This window comes from Stegodyphus dumicola, chromosome 1, assembly GCF_044657685.1.
Source record: "Stegodyphus dumicola isolate Sdum_Otavi_A_Nest chromosome 1, ASM4465768v1".
Lineage (NCBI taxonomy): Eukaryota > Metazoa > Arthropoda > Arachnida > Araneae > Eresidae > Stegodyphus > Stegodyphus dumicola.
In genome coordinates this window covers 102,082,501-102,102,181 of record NC_140768.1, presented here as the reverse complement: position 1 = coordinate 102,102,181, position 19,681 = coordinate 102,082,501, and the positions used below count along the sequence as shown (strand labels likewise).

The window sequence follows — 19,681 nt, the reverse complement described above, 5'->3', positions numbered from 1 at the left end:
GAATTGCTTGGAATAAATGGTGCGATGAGATCCAAGATGTAAAGGAAATAATTATTCCCCGATATTATTTTCAAAATTCTTTGCCCAGTCATGCAATCACTATTCAATTACACTGTTTTTCAGGTGCATCTAAGAAAGCTTATGGTACTGTTGCGTATTTACGCATAGAATTAAAGAGTGGAAAAGTCATTTCTAGGTTTGTAGCATCAAAGAGCAGGGTAGCTCCATTAAAAACTCTTTCGATTCCTAGATTGGAACTCATGGGTGCACTTTTGTCTTCAAGATTGAGCAATAAAATTGTAACTGCACTAAGTTTTCCAGTTACTCGATATTTTTGGACGGATTCCTCAATAGCTTATTACTGGATTAAAAATGATCCAAATAGACATAAGGTGTTCGTGAAGAATAGAATAAAATAAATACAAAAATACAGCAATCCAGAAGAATGGCATCATTGTATAGGAAAGAATAATCCCTCCGATTTGATTTCTACGGGTTTATCCTTAAGCGAGCTCAAGAATAATCAGCTCTGGTGGCATGGACCCTGTTGGTTGACAATGAATAATACAGCATGGCCATCCTCCTTAGAATCAATGGAAGAAAGCGAAGTAGATGTCGATAAGTTAGAGTTTAAGAAGTCAGTTGTTGTAAATGCAACTGTTGAAAATAGCCAAAATGAAAACGATTTGATCACAAGATACTCCTCATTCAGTAGATTAATTAGGATAACTGCTTTATGTTTGAGATTTATAAATAACTGTAAAGCAAACCCAGAGTTGAGAACAGACTTCATATGTGCTTCTGAGTTAAGACATGCTACTGAAGTTTTAGTAAAACTCGTAGAGTCAACTGAATTTCAAAGGGAAATAAAGTGCCTGAAAAATGGACAGTCTATTCCAAAAAATAGTAAAATATCATCTCTGAACGTATTTCTTGACAAAAATGAGGTACTGAGAGTAGGAGGAAGACTGGAGTATTCCGAGATTTCTGAATTTCAGAAATATCAGATACTCTTGCCAAAGGCTCACCATTTCACTAATTTAGTCATTGAATATTATCATAGAAAATCCTTACATTCTGGCGTACAGACTACATTATCTTTAATAAGACAGTCATATTGGATACCGTCTCGTCAAGATCGAGTTAGAAGAGTAATAAATAAGTGCATGACTTGCTTTAGAACGAAGAATCAAACGGTAAGCCAGATGATGGGTAATCTACCTAGGGACAGAGTCGTGCCTTCTAGACCCTTCGAGAAGGTCGGATTAGATTTCGCAGGACCTATAATCACAAAACCTAATTTGAAAAGGTCAAAGGTGACTTTAAATTCTTATATTGCATTATTTATCTGTTTTTGCACTAAAGCAGTGCATTTAGAAGTCGTTTCTGAGTTAACAACAGACGCTTTTCTAGCCTGTTTACGACGATTTATTGCCAGAAGATCCAAACCAGCCGTTATCTGGAGCGATAACGCCACGAATTTCAAAGGTGCGAGAAATATTCTTAACGCATGTAATGATATTTGCAAATCTAACCCATTTCAAGGATTTAGTGTAGAAGAAGGCATCCAATGGAAATTTATCCCACCAGCTTCTCCTCACTTTGGCGGACTGTGGGAAGCAAACATAAAATCTGTGAAACGGATTTTGTTAAGGGTAGCGAAATCAGCTATCATGAATTTTGAAGCGTTAACTACTTTAGTTACTCAGATAGAAGCAGTTCTGAATTCCCGTCCATTATCACCACTTTCTTCCGATCCGAATGACGTACAGCCTTTAACTATGGGACATTTTTTAACAGGAAATGCTATGTTATCCGTTCCTGAACCACATACTGCTTCGGATTCTTTTTCTTTTCATTCCAGGTAGGAACTACTTCAGAGACTCCAAACTAAATTCTGGAAGAGGTGGCATTCCGAGTATCTAAATCAACTACAGAATCGTGCCAAATGGAGCAGTTCGCAACCAAACATGCAGATTGGTGAACTAGTACTGCTGAAGGACTCCAACCCCAATCCTTTCCATTGACCACTAGGTCACATCCAACAAGTGTATCCTGGTGCTGATGGTATGGTCAAAGTAGTTGAAGTTAAAACCTCTACAGGTGTTCTTCGGCGAGCCATCAGCAAAATTATTCCTCTACCATTTAAAGAATGAATGAACTTGAAAAACTTTTTTTTTTATATTTAATAGTTTACCAATTTAATATTTAGTTTAGTGCAATTTTAGTGTGACTTTAAATTTATTTGAATATCTGGAAACTGAAATATAAACTCCATGGGAGTTTAAGCGGGGAGAATGGTAAGACCCGCCTAACGCTAGAGGGCGCTGAGAGCGCCATTGAGTGTGTGCTGAGATTCGATGCAGTTGCTCGATGGAAGGTGTGACGTAGTTGGAAGATTCTGAGATTGAGATATATTATATTTAATTAAATCAATTGATATTTTATTGATTGGTGATTATTGAATTTGATTTATTGATATGAGGTATAATGTTTTGCTGAACCACCACACTTTCGACAAACTTGGATTACCACTGAACCTCAAAACCACCGATGCGCATTTGTAATAAATGTTTTTTTTTTTTTTTTTTTTTTTTTTTTTTTTTTTTTTTTTTTTTTTTATGTAAAAATTTTTTTTAGTGTATCGTATTCATGAACTCGGAAAAGGATATTTTTTAAATGCGGAACAAGTTTAAAAGTTTAAAGAATCTTAAATCTGGAAAGGTTCTCAATTCTTAAATTTCTCAAATCCTCATAAGAAGAAAATCAAACTGTTAAGAGGTTTTAATTAAAGCAAAATCATAAATCTGCAGTTAATTATGAATATATGCTTACAAATATGGATGTTTAGCAGTTTGCCATGAAAAGCTTTTCTAGCATATCCTGCTATTTGATTCCTCCATTTATATAATGTTAGACTTATTCATAACAAAATATAGTATTTCAGATTTTGTCACTATTATTTTCAACATGCGGTATAACTTAAAGTTTAAATCAAGCGCCATGGCTAATTTTTCTGCCAGATATGTTTTATTTAGTAGAACCAAGCAGCAGGTGAGGTTAACATAGAAACGAAGATACGCAGGCATTGGATCCACCTACGAACTTACGGAAAATTTCAGTTTCCTAAATTTTGCTGTTGCTGCAGTTATTTTTTTCACTACATTTTATTTAATTACTTCAGAATATAATATTATCCATATTCAGTAAGAGATGAATTCAGTAAAAAATTTTACCCACATCAGTAAAAATTCCAAATGCATTTTCTATTTGTGAGTATAGGTTGCATATTTTTGTAAACGTGTGCAGCTTATGCCCATGAGAATGCGGTAGTATTACACCTTCATTTATTCTGCCTTCCATATACCCACTAAGTTTTATATGAAATCAGCGGAGTAACTAGAGGGACAAGGGGGGACAGGAGTCGATGGGCGCCAAATTGATGTTCCCTATTGCATTTTGATAATCGGGAGGGGGAGCGAAATCTTCAGTTTTCCCCCGGCACTGAAAACTTGAGTTACGCCTTTCATGTCCTAATTCCCAACATAATAATATTTCGGTGTTATTAATTTATCCTTACTTGTGCGGATGTGTTCTCTTTTTCCTTTCCTTCTTAATGATCAATTCTGTTTTAATAGGACTAATGCATATTATAATTTTTATTTGAAATACTTTGAATTAAATTTTTTCATACAACACTTTTATAAAAAAGGTAAAAAAAAAAAAAAAAAAAAAAAAAAGTCAAAAGTATAAGTAACTACTGCATAATTCAGGAATTAATGCTATGCAAAATGCATCTTTATTCTGTATAACGTAATTGAAAAGAATTGAGATAATGCATATGTTTTGAATAATTGTTCGTAGATCAGAGGTTTCAGTCTAAGAAAGGAATCAAATAGGTATGTGGTCAGATTGTAATAAATTTATTTCACTTGATGCCTTTTACTAAAACATGCAAGAAAACATTTTATACGTGTACACTGCAGTGAATATTTGAAGTAAGTTGTTCCTTATCCAACAAAAGATATTTAAAACCTTTAGTTCTGTTCTGTGTTTCGGAAAAAAAAAAAAATTTAAACTGTGATTTTCAGAAATTTCCTTTGACGTATGTAGCTTTTTTTAAGATTTTTAGTTAATATCTCTGATAATTTTGTTGCATAGAAAGATCCTGCTTTATGCTATTCAGTTACGATAAATATTTATCTCTTTGGCAAATTTCTTTTCTATTGGGGCAATGATAATGAGAGCATACAAGTGTTCAACATTCTTGCTAGTGGCAATGAATGTTTTGTATCACTGGCTGTCTTGTTATTACATTAAGCTTGCTTGTTATTTAAGATACTGAAACTTAGCTGCTGAGTACACATCTGCTTTGTTATGGAGCTTTCAGATGAGGGCTCAGACATCACATTTTTCATCGTCACAAGGCACAAAAGTGCTTCTCTTTATTCATACCTACAGATCTTCAGCTTCAGTAAGTTATGTCTTAACTTATACTTTACTCTGATTGGTAGGTTCTTATATCATCCCATCATAAATGTGAAAAGTTAGAACAGTTAAGCAAAATCCTTATATGAGTTGCTGTGACGCAAGAAGGACTAGTTGCCTAGCAACGAAATTCAAGTTCCACTTATGCTGCTTGTGATCGTTAAACGTTATGTGAACGCTCCCTGATGGGCTGTGTGGTATGAAGTGAGAACCCCTCTGTTGGCAAGTTTCTGCGTGGTGGAGGAACTGCAACGTTCCCAGGACGGGAAGCGGCTAACTGACCAAGATCTTGGTTGTACATTTGACATCACACTCACAAAGCTGTACTCGGTAGTATCTAGGCTCTGTCCTGCCTGGAGATGCTCGTAATGGGGTCGTGTTGACGAGACAGGTTTGTGTGAGTGTCATATATACCAGTGACAGGACGTACTTTAATCTTGGTATCGGTTAATTCCATGGTATTGGTATGATGTGACGAATCACTTGGATAATATCTATGATTTCTAAGCGGGTGGTTCACAGTTGATACTGATGCTACACTAAAAGTTTTGAATGGGTATATTCCTTTGCAGCATACAATACGATGAACTTAGCCCGAAACAGAGTCTGTTCACTAGGAGAAGATATTTGACCAAATTTGAAAAATCCAGCATTTGGCTTTGGATGAATCCGGCATCTTATATTAGGTAAAGGAACATCTTATATTAGGTAAAGGTTTATGCTGTATAAAAATGGAACTTGGATTCACTCATCTGCAACCTTGAGTGGGTTTTATGTTTCTCTCTCTAGAGTAAAATGAACTCCTTTCCTAACATATGAGGTCAAGTATTTTGTCTTATTTGATAAATTATACATTATTCTGAGAACGAAGTCTTTGTAAGTTTTTAAGTTTAAACTTAATCTACGCTTAACTTGCACACATTTCACCTTTCTAAGCTACAAATGAATTATCATCTTGCCTTTAACTTATAATCCAAGAATGAAATTTAAATATAACAATAATGAAATAAAAAAAAAATTTATTACTAGCTCGTAATTACAACAAGAATTTGACGAAACATTAATCATCGCTTCTTGCGGGATGCTTGGAATACTAAATTAAATATGTACAAAAGTGAAATAGTAAATAAAATATCTTTTTACCAGATTATCTATCATTAAGAGTCCTCATTTGTTTCCTCATATTCAAATGAATAAACAAACACTCTACCATGCAATCTCTCTGAAATATCACCTTACATAGTCTTCATTGAAGGTTACTTTCGAGCTTATTTCTAAATAAAAAATAAATTTAAATAGGGATGGAGCTATCAAAGGAAACTGTATATCCTTTTTAACTATATCATTGCAAACTGGAAAACAGATGACTTCATTATTTTACTATTTTGACCATTTGTTTAAGTCCTTCTGAGATGGAGTAACGTTACGGTGAGCCAGAAGGACCAGTGGAGGTAGAAAACAGTGCATCCATTAGTAGAGATTTGAGCTGAAAAAAAGAAATCCGTTTTCAGTGACATTATAGTATACATAATATCAATTGATAATATAAAATACCCATCGAATTCTTAAAATTTAATTTCTTAAATAGCAATATAATTTTATGAGAATAAGGTACTTCCGTGTTAGCTCTTCGACAGTGAGTTAACATGGAAGCAGCTTGATGTACCAAGCAGTGTGATGTACCGCTAATTATTGATATCTGTGACGATTTGACACCAGTTAAGGATATCCGTGAAAATTATGGATTATCTGTGACGATCCTGAGTCTTGAAATCCAGCATTTGTTTTTGTAAACAAAAATATAAATTCAGTGCTGTTACTGAATTTCTTTTTCTGCATTTAAAAAAAAATTAAGATTTGTGACCTGTCTTCTACAGAACAGAAAGCAGTAGATTTATGGTAGGATTTCCATAAAAATAAATGGTGCGTATTAATGTACATTATATGATAGTTTATTGAAATATGAATAAACAATTTCGAGGCAACACGAAAATTTGTGATGAGAGAATATCTATTCAAAAAAGGAATATGGTTCGAGGGAGGTAGAATCACATTTGTGATGTGCGGCCCACCAGCGGCCGAGCGGTAAAGACGCTGAACACTGGTAGTTCGGTCTGAGGTTCGAATCCCGCGAACGGGCTGGCTGCATGGGCGTTTTCGTGGTTTTCCCCATGTGTAACGTGTATACGAGCCAGTTTCCCTTAGAAAGTCCTCCACGAAAGGCATCCCTCCCTTTAGGCAGATAGCCCTCGTGTGCTTTGCCATAATTAAATACACCAACACCATTTGTGATGTGCTCCAGTTCATCTGCAGCTGCTTCAGAGAATTAACGTCTCTTAAATATTGAAAGAACAGCTAGCTATATCTGATTTTATAACAGATTGGAATCACTATCTAATCGGAGTTTCTACTCAACATTCTAAACAAAGCTTTCGGTAAAATCAGAAGGATTAACAAAATAGTACAAACTAACGAAATACTTTTTACGAAGCCGATCAAATTCCTCCGAAGCAGCAGCTGTTTGGTGGATTGTGCAGATACGTTGTTTTATTGCAAGAGTTGCAGATAGAAATATGGCGGCTCAAAAATCCGCAAGAATGATCGTACAGCTTTGAAGTATATTCACTAACTTTCACTGCCGACGGGATAGTGCATAAGTACCAAAAATAACTATAAAAAATTAAATTTCAGTAAATTATATTAACTTCTTAATCATAACCAGTTTATTACAGCTGACGTAAGATAACAATGTTCATCAAAACCGGGAGAATGGCAGCTAGCTTCCACGTCAGTAAGGAGGCATCACTTATAATACTTCTCGATTTATCCTCGAATATATGTGGCAGTGAGTGGATTAAAGAATCACTAATTATTTAACAATATATGAACGTATTTTAAACCGGAAGAATTCGCTGAGATGAGGAAATATAAGAATATGATTATAATTGGAACATATTTTTATTTCAGAATTTTATAATTAAACTGCTGTGCACTTTTACCCTATATCTAGCTGAAAACGTTTTTTATTTCTAAAATATGTTGGAATAATACAGAGCCGTTTACTGCATAATATTATTTTTTAGCTATGCTGAATTCCATTCAGTGTGCTGAAAAATTAATTGTGAAGAAGAAAACATCTCATTAATAAGAGTTTGGTAAATGTTTAGAAAGGAATTTTTTGCCTTCAGGTTTTCAGGCATCTCTATGTGTCACAACAGTCACAAAATATCAACTAAATCATCGCTGAACAAAGAATTCTTCAAGACTTTCTAACTGCTAGCTGGATATACTGACCGCTCCCTCCATGAGAAACATATTGGAGATTTAGGTTACTTGAATATGGCAAAGCCACGAGACTTAGCTGCCTAAGAGGAGGACTTTTTGAGGGAGCTGGCTCCTATTCACGTTACACATGGAGAAAACCACGAAACCTAACCATGCAGCAAGCCCGACATCGAGCCCAAAGCACGCACGCAGAACTATCATTACACAGCGTTCTTAACCACTTAGTCCTTGGTGGGTTAACATATGGGAGAATTTCTCTTAATCCTTAAAACATGTCTTCTTAAACCTTAAAAGATGTCCGCTTGTCAAACAAATGTTAACTGAATACTACAACTTAGGATGAATTTGTAAGTTATGACTGATTGTTTGGTTAATTATGACTAAGCAGTCACGAATTATTTGCAGTGAAGAAATTTTTAAAGGAAATTATTTCATGTTTACAAGAGAAAACGTCCAAAAACCATGCGTAAGTAGTCCATTCCTGCCAAAAATTGGAACTGCAATTAGCCATAAGTTTTTATGGCCTAGGAGATATTTGCAATCTTATTTTACATTCTTTACTTAGTTTTATTCAGTACAAAGTCCGAGATCCTGAATCATTGTGATTTTGGCAATATCGGATTTTAGATCAAGATGACATGTAGACATTGCAACATTGCGGCTTCGTTTATTATTTATATCAGATAAAACAATTCTACTCCCCGCCCCCCAACAAAGCTGGCGCAGCGGCACTGAGTGATAGAATTCAGCGGCGGCAGAAGACCATGGAGCAGCAAAAATTAGGGATTGCAAAATTTTTAGAATTTGCTAGAGGGAAAGGGAAGCAGAATTTATAGACGGTAAAATATTTATAATTTAGATACTGGACAGCAGAATTTAGTACTGCACAGATTACATGGGGTAGCAAATGCGTATCGCCGGCCCTGTGCCCCCCTCAACCACTCAACATCCGAAAAACGGGATCCTGGTTATCATCAGTACAATGCCAGTCAATTTACTGTTATGACCACAGTGCAACTCCCTAGCCAACAAGGGTTTAAAAGTGACATGTAGGAATCTCAGTAAGTCAGAGATATCATATTTACGGCACACCTGTTTCTTTTGGTTCAGCATTTTATTTATTTATTTTTGGCTAAATTATTATCAATTTTTGGTTAATTAAAGTTTTTATAATACGATCATTGTTTGTCTTAATAACATGTTTTCTCCTGATTGTATGAATAAATTAGGCAAATTTTAAAACTGTAGTACTTACTTTGCTTTGCTGCTTCTCGGTGCTGGTGCTTATGTTGTTTAGCAATAATTACGTTTTCTGAAAAGTAAAATGGTACCTGAATATGTAAAGTAAAACATTATGAATACTAGTCTGCATTTAAATCATGAAATACATTTTCTCAAGCGCTAAAATTTATTCTTATTCGGAAAATGTTATAAAATACAGATTAAAAAAAAAAGAGTTTTCATAAATAATAAAAAATGAAATGGTCTTTCGTCACTGATGATGGATTGGATTTCCTAAATTTTCTAAAAACGCTTTCAATCGAAATGTAACAGTTATGAAGTTAAAACAAAATTAATTTATACAGAATAACATCAGACAAATATTAAATTGCATTTGTAATCTGATTTTTTAAATCATATTTCATTAGTGAAGAACTTATTTGCCTCGTTGTTTTGTTTGGTTTTATTTTAACTGTCCGATTTATCTCCCTTTATGCCTTTTCATTATGCTGACCCTAGACTTTTGTACTTCCAGAAGGTGATTCCACGTGATGGGATAATAATGCCTTTTATTTTAAAGTATAATTATTTCTCGAGAAGTCACTTATGAGTACACAAAAGGTACTTTGAACCTCATTTAATGGCTTAACTTCGTTTCATTCAACTTATATTAATGCTAATAGATATAGCAAAGCATTTATGATTGTACACTTTTTGCATTTATGAACATAACATTTTAAAGCAATTTTGATTACCTTGTATGCTGTAAGGTAAGTTAATACTGAAACTGATATTGGTAAAACAAGCTTTTCCCCACAAAATCAAAGAGGAGGACACTTATTAATCTTAGATGGCAATGGAAAGCTGGATGGCTCTAAGAATTCTAAACAACAAAGCAGTTTTTCGGTCATCAAGATTTAAAAGTTGCAACGTAAACTTCCCTAGTTTTTAAACTCTGTTGTGAGTGCTTTAATTTGCATAATCTTCTTGTCTGAATGAATACAGAAGGTCGTTCGCACTTTATGGAAACGATTTTGATAATTAATTTTTATGCATAGAAGGTGTATTTCTTGCGGCTGTCTTCTACCTGATAGTCCTGATTCTTATGTTGTAACCCTAACAAGAATTTTCCATGAAAATAAACTTTATCTTATTAGCGCCGCTATGTCAGTTTCACCCCACTCCTCTTAAGTCGTTTCTACAGTTCGTTCTGTGCTCATAGAAGCCGTTTTCTCAAGGCTCGTTTTAACAGACCGAAAGCGCAAAATTCCATAGGAGAAGCGCCAGGTGATTTCACAGGTATTTCACTAAAATGAATATATTTTATTCCTGTTTCTGCTACTTTCTTTGCTAAATAAGCAGCAGTTGACTTAAATGCGTAACAAGAGGTTTTTTCCGTATAATGTCCTTTCCATATGGATGGATATTATGGATGTCCTTTTCATATCAGGCTGGCATTCCTTCTTCAAACAGTGGTTCTAAAATATTATGCTGATACTAAAGTGAATTGATTTTAGCTTTACTTGAGACCTTTTTGAATTTTAATTCACCCTTTAAACAACTGCAGTTATCATTAATCTCGTTGGGAACTTTTGTGTACATTGACGAAGCCATTTTCGTACATTCAGTTTCATCAGCTGAACAACAGCAAATTCATCTTTTTTATTATAACATGCCCATACCTCATCGAATGCTACCACAAATTTCCACTTATCGGCAATCAAGCAGTTTTCATAAAATTTTCTACAATTTGTTTTTCTTTCCGTAATATACTGTAGCAAAAACACATGAACTTTAGGTTTAAACATTTTTTTTTCCAACTTCAGATCTTTAGGAATGATATTACTTACAATGTCAGAAGACATTTACAGTTCCTATACAATGGATCTTTGAGTCGGTGGATTTCCTTTCAAAATCAAAAACTTCACTTTCATGATATTTACCTGGGTTCGAATAGTCTTAGGCTATGGTTTTTCAGCCTTACAATTTTTTTATATGAATGTTTTTCCTTGAAAAATACATTTCGAACTTCTTCGAATCATTTTCAGTTATCTTTGAACTATCTATCAGTTTCAGGATCCATTTCCAAAATAAATCTTTTACCGTACATTCCAGTCAAAACAAAATAGTAGCAGACGATTGTACTGAAAATGCCAAATCTTTATGTCAAATTCTAAAGGGGAATTTAAATAGAAAATCGTTTCTATAAATTGGGAATGACCTTCAGTATACGTGATTTGAGTTAAAGATAAGAGAAGCTAATGTTTACTCAAATGTTATTAAAAATTGATATGCTCTCACTGCTTGTATCTATAGGTACTACATGACCAACAGCTTCTTTTCTCATTCCTTGCGCGATTTTTAGCCTTGCCCAAATGAACATCATATGTCGTTTTCACACACAAGTACAATCTATAATTTTTCTAAACATCATGACATATGGAGAATTCGAAATGCGTAAATTGTGAGCTGGATGTTCAGTATTAAATAAAAAAGAAAATAATCCTATGATAAAATTCGGATATTCTAAACATCACGCATATTTTTCTGTAGCCATCTCGCCTTTAATCGGAATAAAGAAATTCTTTACTATTGATCCTTTTTTTTAATTTACTTGTTTTCTAGAAATTATTCGAATACTTTTTTTTTGTAAAAGTCATAAAGAACAGTTTTTTTTTTTTTTTTTTTTTTTTTTTTTTGTAAAAGAAATAGTTTATTCAAACAGTTCTGAAAACTTGCATAAGTATCCGGTTACTTTGAACATACAGTGGATATTTAATGAAAACGCGAAAATAAGAGTAACGGGACGACATGCATTGCTTTGATAAACATCCTTTAATTAAAATTGCATTTTTCACCCGGCTAGGCAATTTTTTCGAATAAGAACATTCCATTTTGTTTCGTAAGAAATTTTGTTGCGTAAGAGTTCCGTAAGAAATGCTTTTAATAAAGGTTTCGAAAAAATGTCATGTTTATTCTTTTCTCCAACTCCCTGCATGCTCGATCGACGTCCGAAGAATATGAAAAAGGTTTTAATATTTGAGGACAGCTGTATAGCTTATGGTTACATACGCTAACACGCTAACATTTAAAGCTATATATTTAGGATTCTTATCTTGATAGAACTTGAACGCCTTCTGCATTTTTCTTGCAAATGCTTTCGGATTTTCACTAAGAATATTTGTATATTTATATTGACCCATTTTATTTCCTATGAAAAGGAAATCTCCCGTCTCAGAAGCAGCAAAATGTATTGTAACTATTTTGCTTCTGCTATTTTGCATACTTAACGGTTAGGTAATAGATTTTTCGAATTAATTTCCTCATTTATGGCTTCCCAAAGCGTCAAGTATATTTTCACTGCTTTCTTTTTGACGATATCTTCGTCCACTGCATCCATGTTCTTGGCTGCTTGATGCATTGATGGAAATTTTTTTTAAATATATTTGGCCTAAAATTTCTTAACTTAATTTTTAAATGATTTCATTCAAAAATATTCAATCAGTCACTTGTTTTCCACTGTAAATTATTAGCTTGACTAAAAGCCTACTTTCTATTGGGTAAGAAGAGGGAAAAGCCAATAATGCTGGTTTCGGTAACAATTTTAATTTTGAGATACTTCTGCTGGATGATGTTTAAATTCCAAAACTTAGGGTACCCATGTATTTTGATTAAGACTTAAATTTTGTAGGAAACAGCCCTACATCAGTAAACAATTAATTAGCAATTTTATTATTATTATTTATAATAAATGGGTTTTGATTATACCGATCTCTTATTTCGTGTGCAAATATTTGGCTACCGACTCTTTGATCATCAGTGACTCCCTTTGAAACTTCATTTAGCCCTAGGAGTCAATATCGACTCCATTGGGAACCCCAGCTCTAGAGGAAAAGAGATTTCGTTAAGGGCTTTGTAAGGTAACTTGGTTATAACAGGATGATCAGAAAGTAATGCAGGATTTTGGCTTAAAAAAAAAAAAGAGTGTATGAAAGTACAGAAAAATGCATTGGCATCCGAAATTTTTTACTGATTTTTATGACTTTGACACCATGCCTTATGTTTGCCAACTCCACGAAATTAACATTTCAGTAAATTAATCATAGATAAATTGTAACACATGACTAGATGCTTAGTAAGAAAAACAATTTTTTTGATATACTTAGATACTATAAGGATTAACAACTTAAATACTATGCGAATGTAAAGGATGGTGTAAGACATCCCGAGGCGGAATTTTAATTTTGGCGACAGACCTAGAAATGGATGACAGAGGGAGGTAGAAAACATAGAATTTATGACATTATTAGAGTTAAATGCTTGTATCATCTGTAGAGAAATACTGCAGATACTTTAATATGCTCAGTCAACAGCAATAAATTACTTGAAATGAATTGGGAATTTTTTTTTTTTCCTGCTTATGTTTGTGTGCCACGTAAACTCCAAATTAAAAACCGCCATTTTCACTTCTTTGCTCACAATAAATGAATCGGATTCTTTTTTAAAGCATATTGTGACGAGGGATGCAAAATATTTTCTTCATACGTATATTACTCGAGGGAAAAAAAGAGTGATTTCCCCTAAATATGATAAATTTCACATAAAAAAGTATTCCGCTTCTAAAGAGAGTTTTGCTTTTTTGCGCATGTGGAAAGCATGGTTTAACTTGAATCGTTAAAAAATAAACAAACCATTAACTCAGGCATCTATTGTCATCGTAGGTAGTTTGAAATAGGCTTTAACCACTAAGCGACCTGCACTGACTTATGAACAGATATGATCAACGGAATGATGCAAAATCAGGTACTTTAAGAGTGACTCGAACCAATGGAAGATTCTTACTCAGCTGCTTAAGAGTTCAGTTATTGTCCACTGCATTTATTACCTGAGTAGATCAGTACAGAACCTTCTTCTTGACAACGCCTTACATAAATATGCATAATATTTGATAACATAATAAATAAAAATTTTAGAAAAAAAAAAAAAAAAAAAAAAAAACCTAAAGAATTCTTTGCTTAAAAAAAAATGCACTGAAGTCATAGAAGTGATTGATACAATGTTAAAAGTTAAATTTAAACAGGAAAAAGAAAGGTTTTCTGGTTTAAAGCTGCTTTTATGTCATTTCCGATCACCCTAAAAAGTGTGGTACCAGTGAAAAATGGCCCACCAGCGGCCGAGCGGTAAAATCGCTGAACACTGGTAGTTCGGTCCGAGGTTTGAATCCCGCGAACGGGCTGGCTGCATAGGCGTTTTCGTGGTTTTCCCCATGTGTAACGTGTATACGAGCCAGTTTCCCTTAGAAAGTCCTCCACGAAGGCATCCCTCCCCTTAGGCAGATAGCCCTCGTGTGCTTTGCCATAATTAAATACACACACACACACACACACACCAGTGAAAAATGCAATCATCTCATACTATAGATAAGAATCAACTCATTTATAAAACTGATGGTATTCATGGCGTTAACTACTTAATCAGTGATAAACGCGACTAATAATTTTTCAAAATTTGACAAATACAAGCAGCCATACTTTTTTTAATACGTACCTTTGTTTTCGTTATTATCAAAGGAGAACTGCTCTCGGATTAACTTATCGTGACTCATATAGGATACGTTACTAAAGGAGCCAAGGCATTCCAGTTTTAGGGTTTGATTAACGAAATGTTCGCTTTTAACTACGAACCTCAAACTCCTGCTTGCTGTCAATAGGCCGTTCTTGTGTAAACTGGTCGAATATTCTGTTCGGTAGCCCTTCCCTATCTGGAAAAGTAAAAGTATACATTTCAATGCAGTGCATCGACATTTGTGAGAATTTTCTTTCGAATTTCATTTCATGTTTCATGAATCAAATGCTAATTAAATTAAAACTTGAAATATTAGAGAGCTTTTTAAGTATGAAAAAAACATGAACATATTTTTTTTAAGAAATTGAAGTTTGTAAAGTTGAAATGCCATATCGTTCATGGACCGCAATTCTGGCACAGCTCGAAAAATGAAGTTTTGAAATTAACGTGTTTCTTGGTTTTCAAATGCAGGAATCGCGCGCTTAAGATAGATTACAGAATAATTATTTTACTAAAAGGCTTCATAGGAGTTCTGTTAATAATAATAATTATAAAATACTATTAAGTTAGCCTTGTTTAATAAAAAATTTAGAAACAAGAAATTATGTTTTATTAACGTGTAAAGTTGCGCGCTTCCAACCTGCACACAACAAAGTGGTGACCGCTGAGAACTGGAAATAGACCAAAGTCTTGAGAAGGGTTTAAATCCCTTTTTATTCAACTTTAGAAATTACAAATGCGTGCTCTTGACGCTCACAAACTACGCCGACCCGGCGGTAAAATAAAAATAAGAAACTGAAGAGAGATAATAACAAGTGACTAACTACGAGGCTCTCTAAACGTAACTAACCTCACCGCGTTCTAAAATACCGCTGATAATTCAGCAAACTCTGAATATTATGTTGAAAGTTTAACAATTTGCCGAGGCACGCACACAGGCTGAAACGCGTGGTTCTTCAATTTCTAATTAGCCACCTCCACACTCGTGAAGCAAGAAAGCACCCTTTCGAACTCGTTTCCTTTCTATTTAACTCAGAATACTTCCGCTGATAATTTGAATCCTTGCGCGTTCTACTAAAATTTACATACTCTGGCATTGGCAATTCCAGCGGAAAGTAAGGCTTGACAGGAAAGATAGTTTAAACTTAAAATAAATGTTAGTTAAAATAAATGCAAACCTTACAAACGTTACCACATTATTACAAGCGCTGAAAATTTGTAAAATGGCATTCTTTACATTTGAATACTACATCGTCAATCAATATACAAAATTAAAAAAAAAAAAAAAAAAAAATAGAATTTCCCTAGACTAACCTATTATTTACTTTTCAAAATAGACCTCATATTTATGTTTCAAATTTTAGATTGCTGTAAAAGGCTGAGTAACATATCTGGCTATTAAATTCGTAGATTGACGAATTTCTTCTTAGATACTGAAAGAGGCTTCTTGGAAGCTTTTTTTTAGCATTGCTACCTGAAAGGATTGCAGACTTTTCCTGCGTCTGGAGGCTTTTACATCGACAGTTTTAAAATCTGTTTCTGTAAAATAAGTTTTTATGGCAGAAGTAATCCAATGATTGTTGTTCTACTTTCAGTATAAAAATACGCCGTTGTAGTTGTACGGTGTCATTGTTACTATTTACAATAAACTTTTGACACCTCATCTATGGTCCTGATGGCGTTCATGCAGAGTTTATTAAACATTAAGATACAGAGGCCTTGCCCAAGTAGCACATGATGTAGCAAAGACGTTGCAAACTGGTCTAAGAGGTTGCAAAGTGATCGTGGTAACTTTTACGACGTCTTTTCAGGCGCCTTTTTTTTTTTCGTATGTGCATTCTATTTCGTAAAGTCGCCCGTTGTAGTGTACGGTGTCATTGTTACTATTTACAATAAACTTTTGACATCTCATCTATGGCAGCCTTTATATCAGTAAAGTCGTCATATTCCATTTCCGAAAGTTTGAAAAGGTTACCTTGTTTCTTTGCCATTCTTATTCAAAAGTCATACTGAGATGGAACATAGATGAGGAATGATTTCAATGATTGGTTTACATTTTCAATTAAAGAGTAAGCACAATTTTGTTCACTTTCTGCGTGAAATTTATATGTTACGTTTTGAATTTCTAAATATACTACAGCACCACAACGTACAAGTAATGGGCAACCTGAGCATCTAATGCAAACTGAAATGTGTCAGTACTGCAGTCAATGTTCTCGAGAAAACCAAAGAATGCAACAGAGGAATTATTGCCATCTGTTAGTGCGTTAGTGAACTAAGGTATGTGGCAGCTCTGCAGCCATGAAGATGATTTTAAAATGTTGGGAAAGGTCAGAGCATTGCGGCCTACGAAAGATTTTATGGACTTCTTTTGCATTCAAATAAATTGTAAGCTTTATTTGATTCTTTAGAGCACGAGTTTCGAACCATTTTCTTGCTCCCACCCCCAGCCCTAAAAAGATTTAATTTGTTCTCGCATACTCTAAAGCAATTTCTAATAAAATAGAAGAAAAAAAAAAATAAATAAAATCTGAAAACTTTCAGATTCTACATTACGCCCAAAGGGGCCTTTTTTAACGTTTTGTGTGTTACCTTTATTGATAAAATATCATTTTCCTCGCACTTAAACCATGAAATTCAATTCAACGGAAATATCGCAAAATAATTTTAAAATGAGCATATTTTTAGAATATCCTATACACAGTCTCGCGCGCTGGAGATAAAAATATTTTTCCCAGTACAGTGTTGCTATTGCTCGTTTTGAAATCGTTGAGTTTTTTAATCAAAAATTTGTTAAAAGTGTTGCAAAATATGAAATCGATTATAAAACAAATTCCAAATTAGGGCTTCAGGTACCCATAATCGGTGGAGGATTAAGCTATTCAAAATTTGATGGCTCTAGGTATCGTTGTTTTATCATAGTGCGAAAAAACATACGTGCATTTATGCAGGTTCCTCATTATTTAATTTCATTAAATATAACACGCGGCGATAATATTTGGTGCCAACAATTTGAAAAGTGAACCAACATTTAAAGTTTTCAACGCAAAACACTGAAATGAAATTAATTGCCCTTCTGGACTAAGCCCCTTTGGGCTAATAAAATTGTAAGCCCATATTTTTATAATAAACAAAAGATGAATCAAGGAAATAAAAAAATATATATAAAAGAACGTTTGCATAAATCTTAAACAAAAATGTTAAAATAAAGTGATTTCTGAATTTTATTTTGATTGACAATAGGGCACTAAATTCAGACTCACGTAATTATGACATAGAATGAGCACAATTGGTGCCTTTTCACTAAGTTCTGGGAATATATTCATTGTTAAACATGAGTATTATTCCAAATTATTGCTTTCAAACTGCATTTCAAGAGCACGATTTGTCGCACCTTTGTAATATTTTCGTCATCAGACGTAATATCCAAATTGAAAGAGTATAGATTTCTAATTCCTATTTCTGAAGTTTGCAGTTGTCCTTCATTAAAATCAAATGACTTTAAAATTTCCAATGATGTTCAAAAATTAAGAAGAGTCCTGATCCTGATGGCGTTCATGCAGAGTTTATTCAATATTAAGATACAGATGCCTTGGAATTCCCTCTTAACACTTTATAATCTCTCTTGGAATTCTTACGTTTCAGCAGCCTGGCGGAAATTTATTTCCGATAGCAAAGAAAGATAAGCCACTACAATGTCCAGATAGTTACAGACGAATTTCACTAAACTTCATTATGGCTAAGATAATGGAGAGAATGTTCAATGACAGATTTGTTTTTTATTTAGAACCTCAAGACCTTTTACTATGTATTTAAAGTGGGCTTAAAATTCCTTAATCTACTAGTTAACAGGTCATAAGACTGTCACAAGTAATTAAAGATCGTTTGAATAGAAGTTAAAATTTAGTGGCAGTTTTTATTGATTTCAGAGCTACATACGATAGTATTTGGAAAATTAAATTTATTTATAAATAAAAAACACTAGGAATCGGTGACAAAATGCTCCGATGGACAAAGAATGTCATTATTCAAAGATTCTATGCAGTTCGGCATGGATCGGAAACCTCTGGTTACATTGTGGTTTATCGCAGGCAGACATGATAATAACAAATTCATTGTGGTTTATCGCAGGCAGCATAAGTCTTTTTCATGTATACGTTAATGATCTTTCTATCAGAATTAATAAAATAAAGGACACTGAATCTGCTCTATATGCTGATGACTTTATTGTGGACTTCAGTACCTAGAAAATATATTGATAAAATAGTACATGGGATCAATCAGGCTCCGGAAGCATTATATGAATGGTCTACAGAAAGAAAATCAAATGGAAGTGAATATTGACAAAACCGTGTACCAAACATTTACTCTGAATCATCAACCAACTGAAATGAGCTTGAAATATAATAGTAGACGCATCCAGGAGACAAAGGAGGCTATTTATTTAGGAGTGAAATTTGACAAAATGCTCGCTTAGAGATGCATTGATAAAGTGATCGTTAGAGCTTGAAAAAGGTTAACGGTTGTAGGGTCATTAGGTTTCTTTTGAAGCAAGAGACGTGAAAAATGTGCAGTGCCCCCTACCATATAATTTATAAGCCATAAATCTGCTATCGTTGTGATTGCCTGTGGCAATACAAACATTTAAAAACTTCAAGCTTTTCGAAATTAGGCCCTGATGCTTTTTACTGGAGATGTGAAATTCACTCCAATACTTCAGGACAGAGATTTAATACTATATGAGATATTAATCAAACTGCCATCAACAGAGACATGGAGAAATTATGATACACTGGTTATCATAAATTAAGGAAAAATCACAAAAATCACGATTACTGAAAACGTTACATGTAGAATTTTATGAAACTTACCCACAATATACAACACATAGTAAGGTATCAAATGACATAAAAATAAATTACCAGACAATTATGGTAGTATAGAAATTAGCACATGTATAAAATGAACAAATCGAAGGTGTCAGTTTGCTATAGGAAAAGTACCTTCAATAGGGAAGATGGTCGCCTCTAGAAGCAATACAGTACATACAGTGATGCGTGATGCTTTCAATTATGCGGTCTATCAGATCCATAGGAAGCGAGAGCCATTGCTCTTGCAAAGC

At 33.9% G+C, this 19,681-nt stretch overlaps 1 protein-coding gene across 1 annotated transcript in view; it reads right to left on the bottom strand.

Annotated features, from left to right (window-relative positions):
* Positions 1–5,498: 5,498 nt before the first annotated feature.
* Positions 5,499–19,681, bottom strand: part of LOC118183316 (cell adhesion molecule 2-like) — a 58,215-nt gene continuing 44,032 nt past the window's right edge. Inside the window, exons 5-7 of the mRNA XM_085810945.1 lie at positions 14,542–14,755; positions 9,029–9,085; positions 5,499–5,974 (exon numbers count right to left, since the gene is read on the bottom strand). Of these exons, the coding sequence (XP_085667071.1) occupies positions 5,886–5,974; positions 9,029–9,085; positions 14,542–14,755 (360 nt within the window). The 3' untranslated portion in view covers positions 5,499–5,885. The remainder of the gene's footprint in view (positions 5,975–9,028; positions 9,086–14,541; positions 14,756–19,681) is intronic.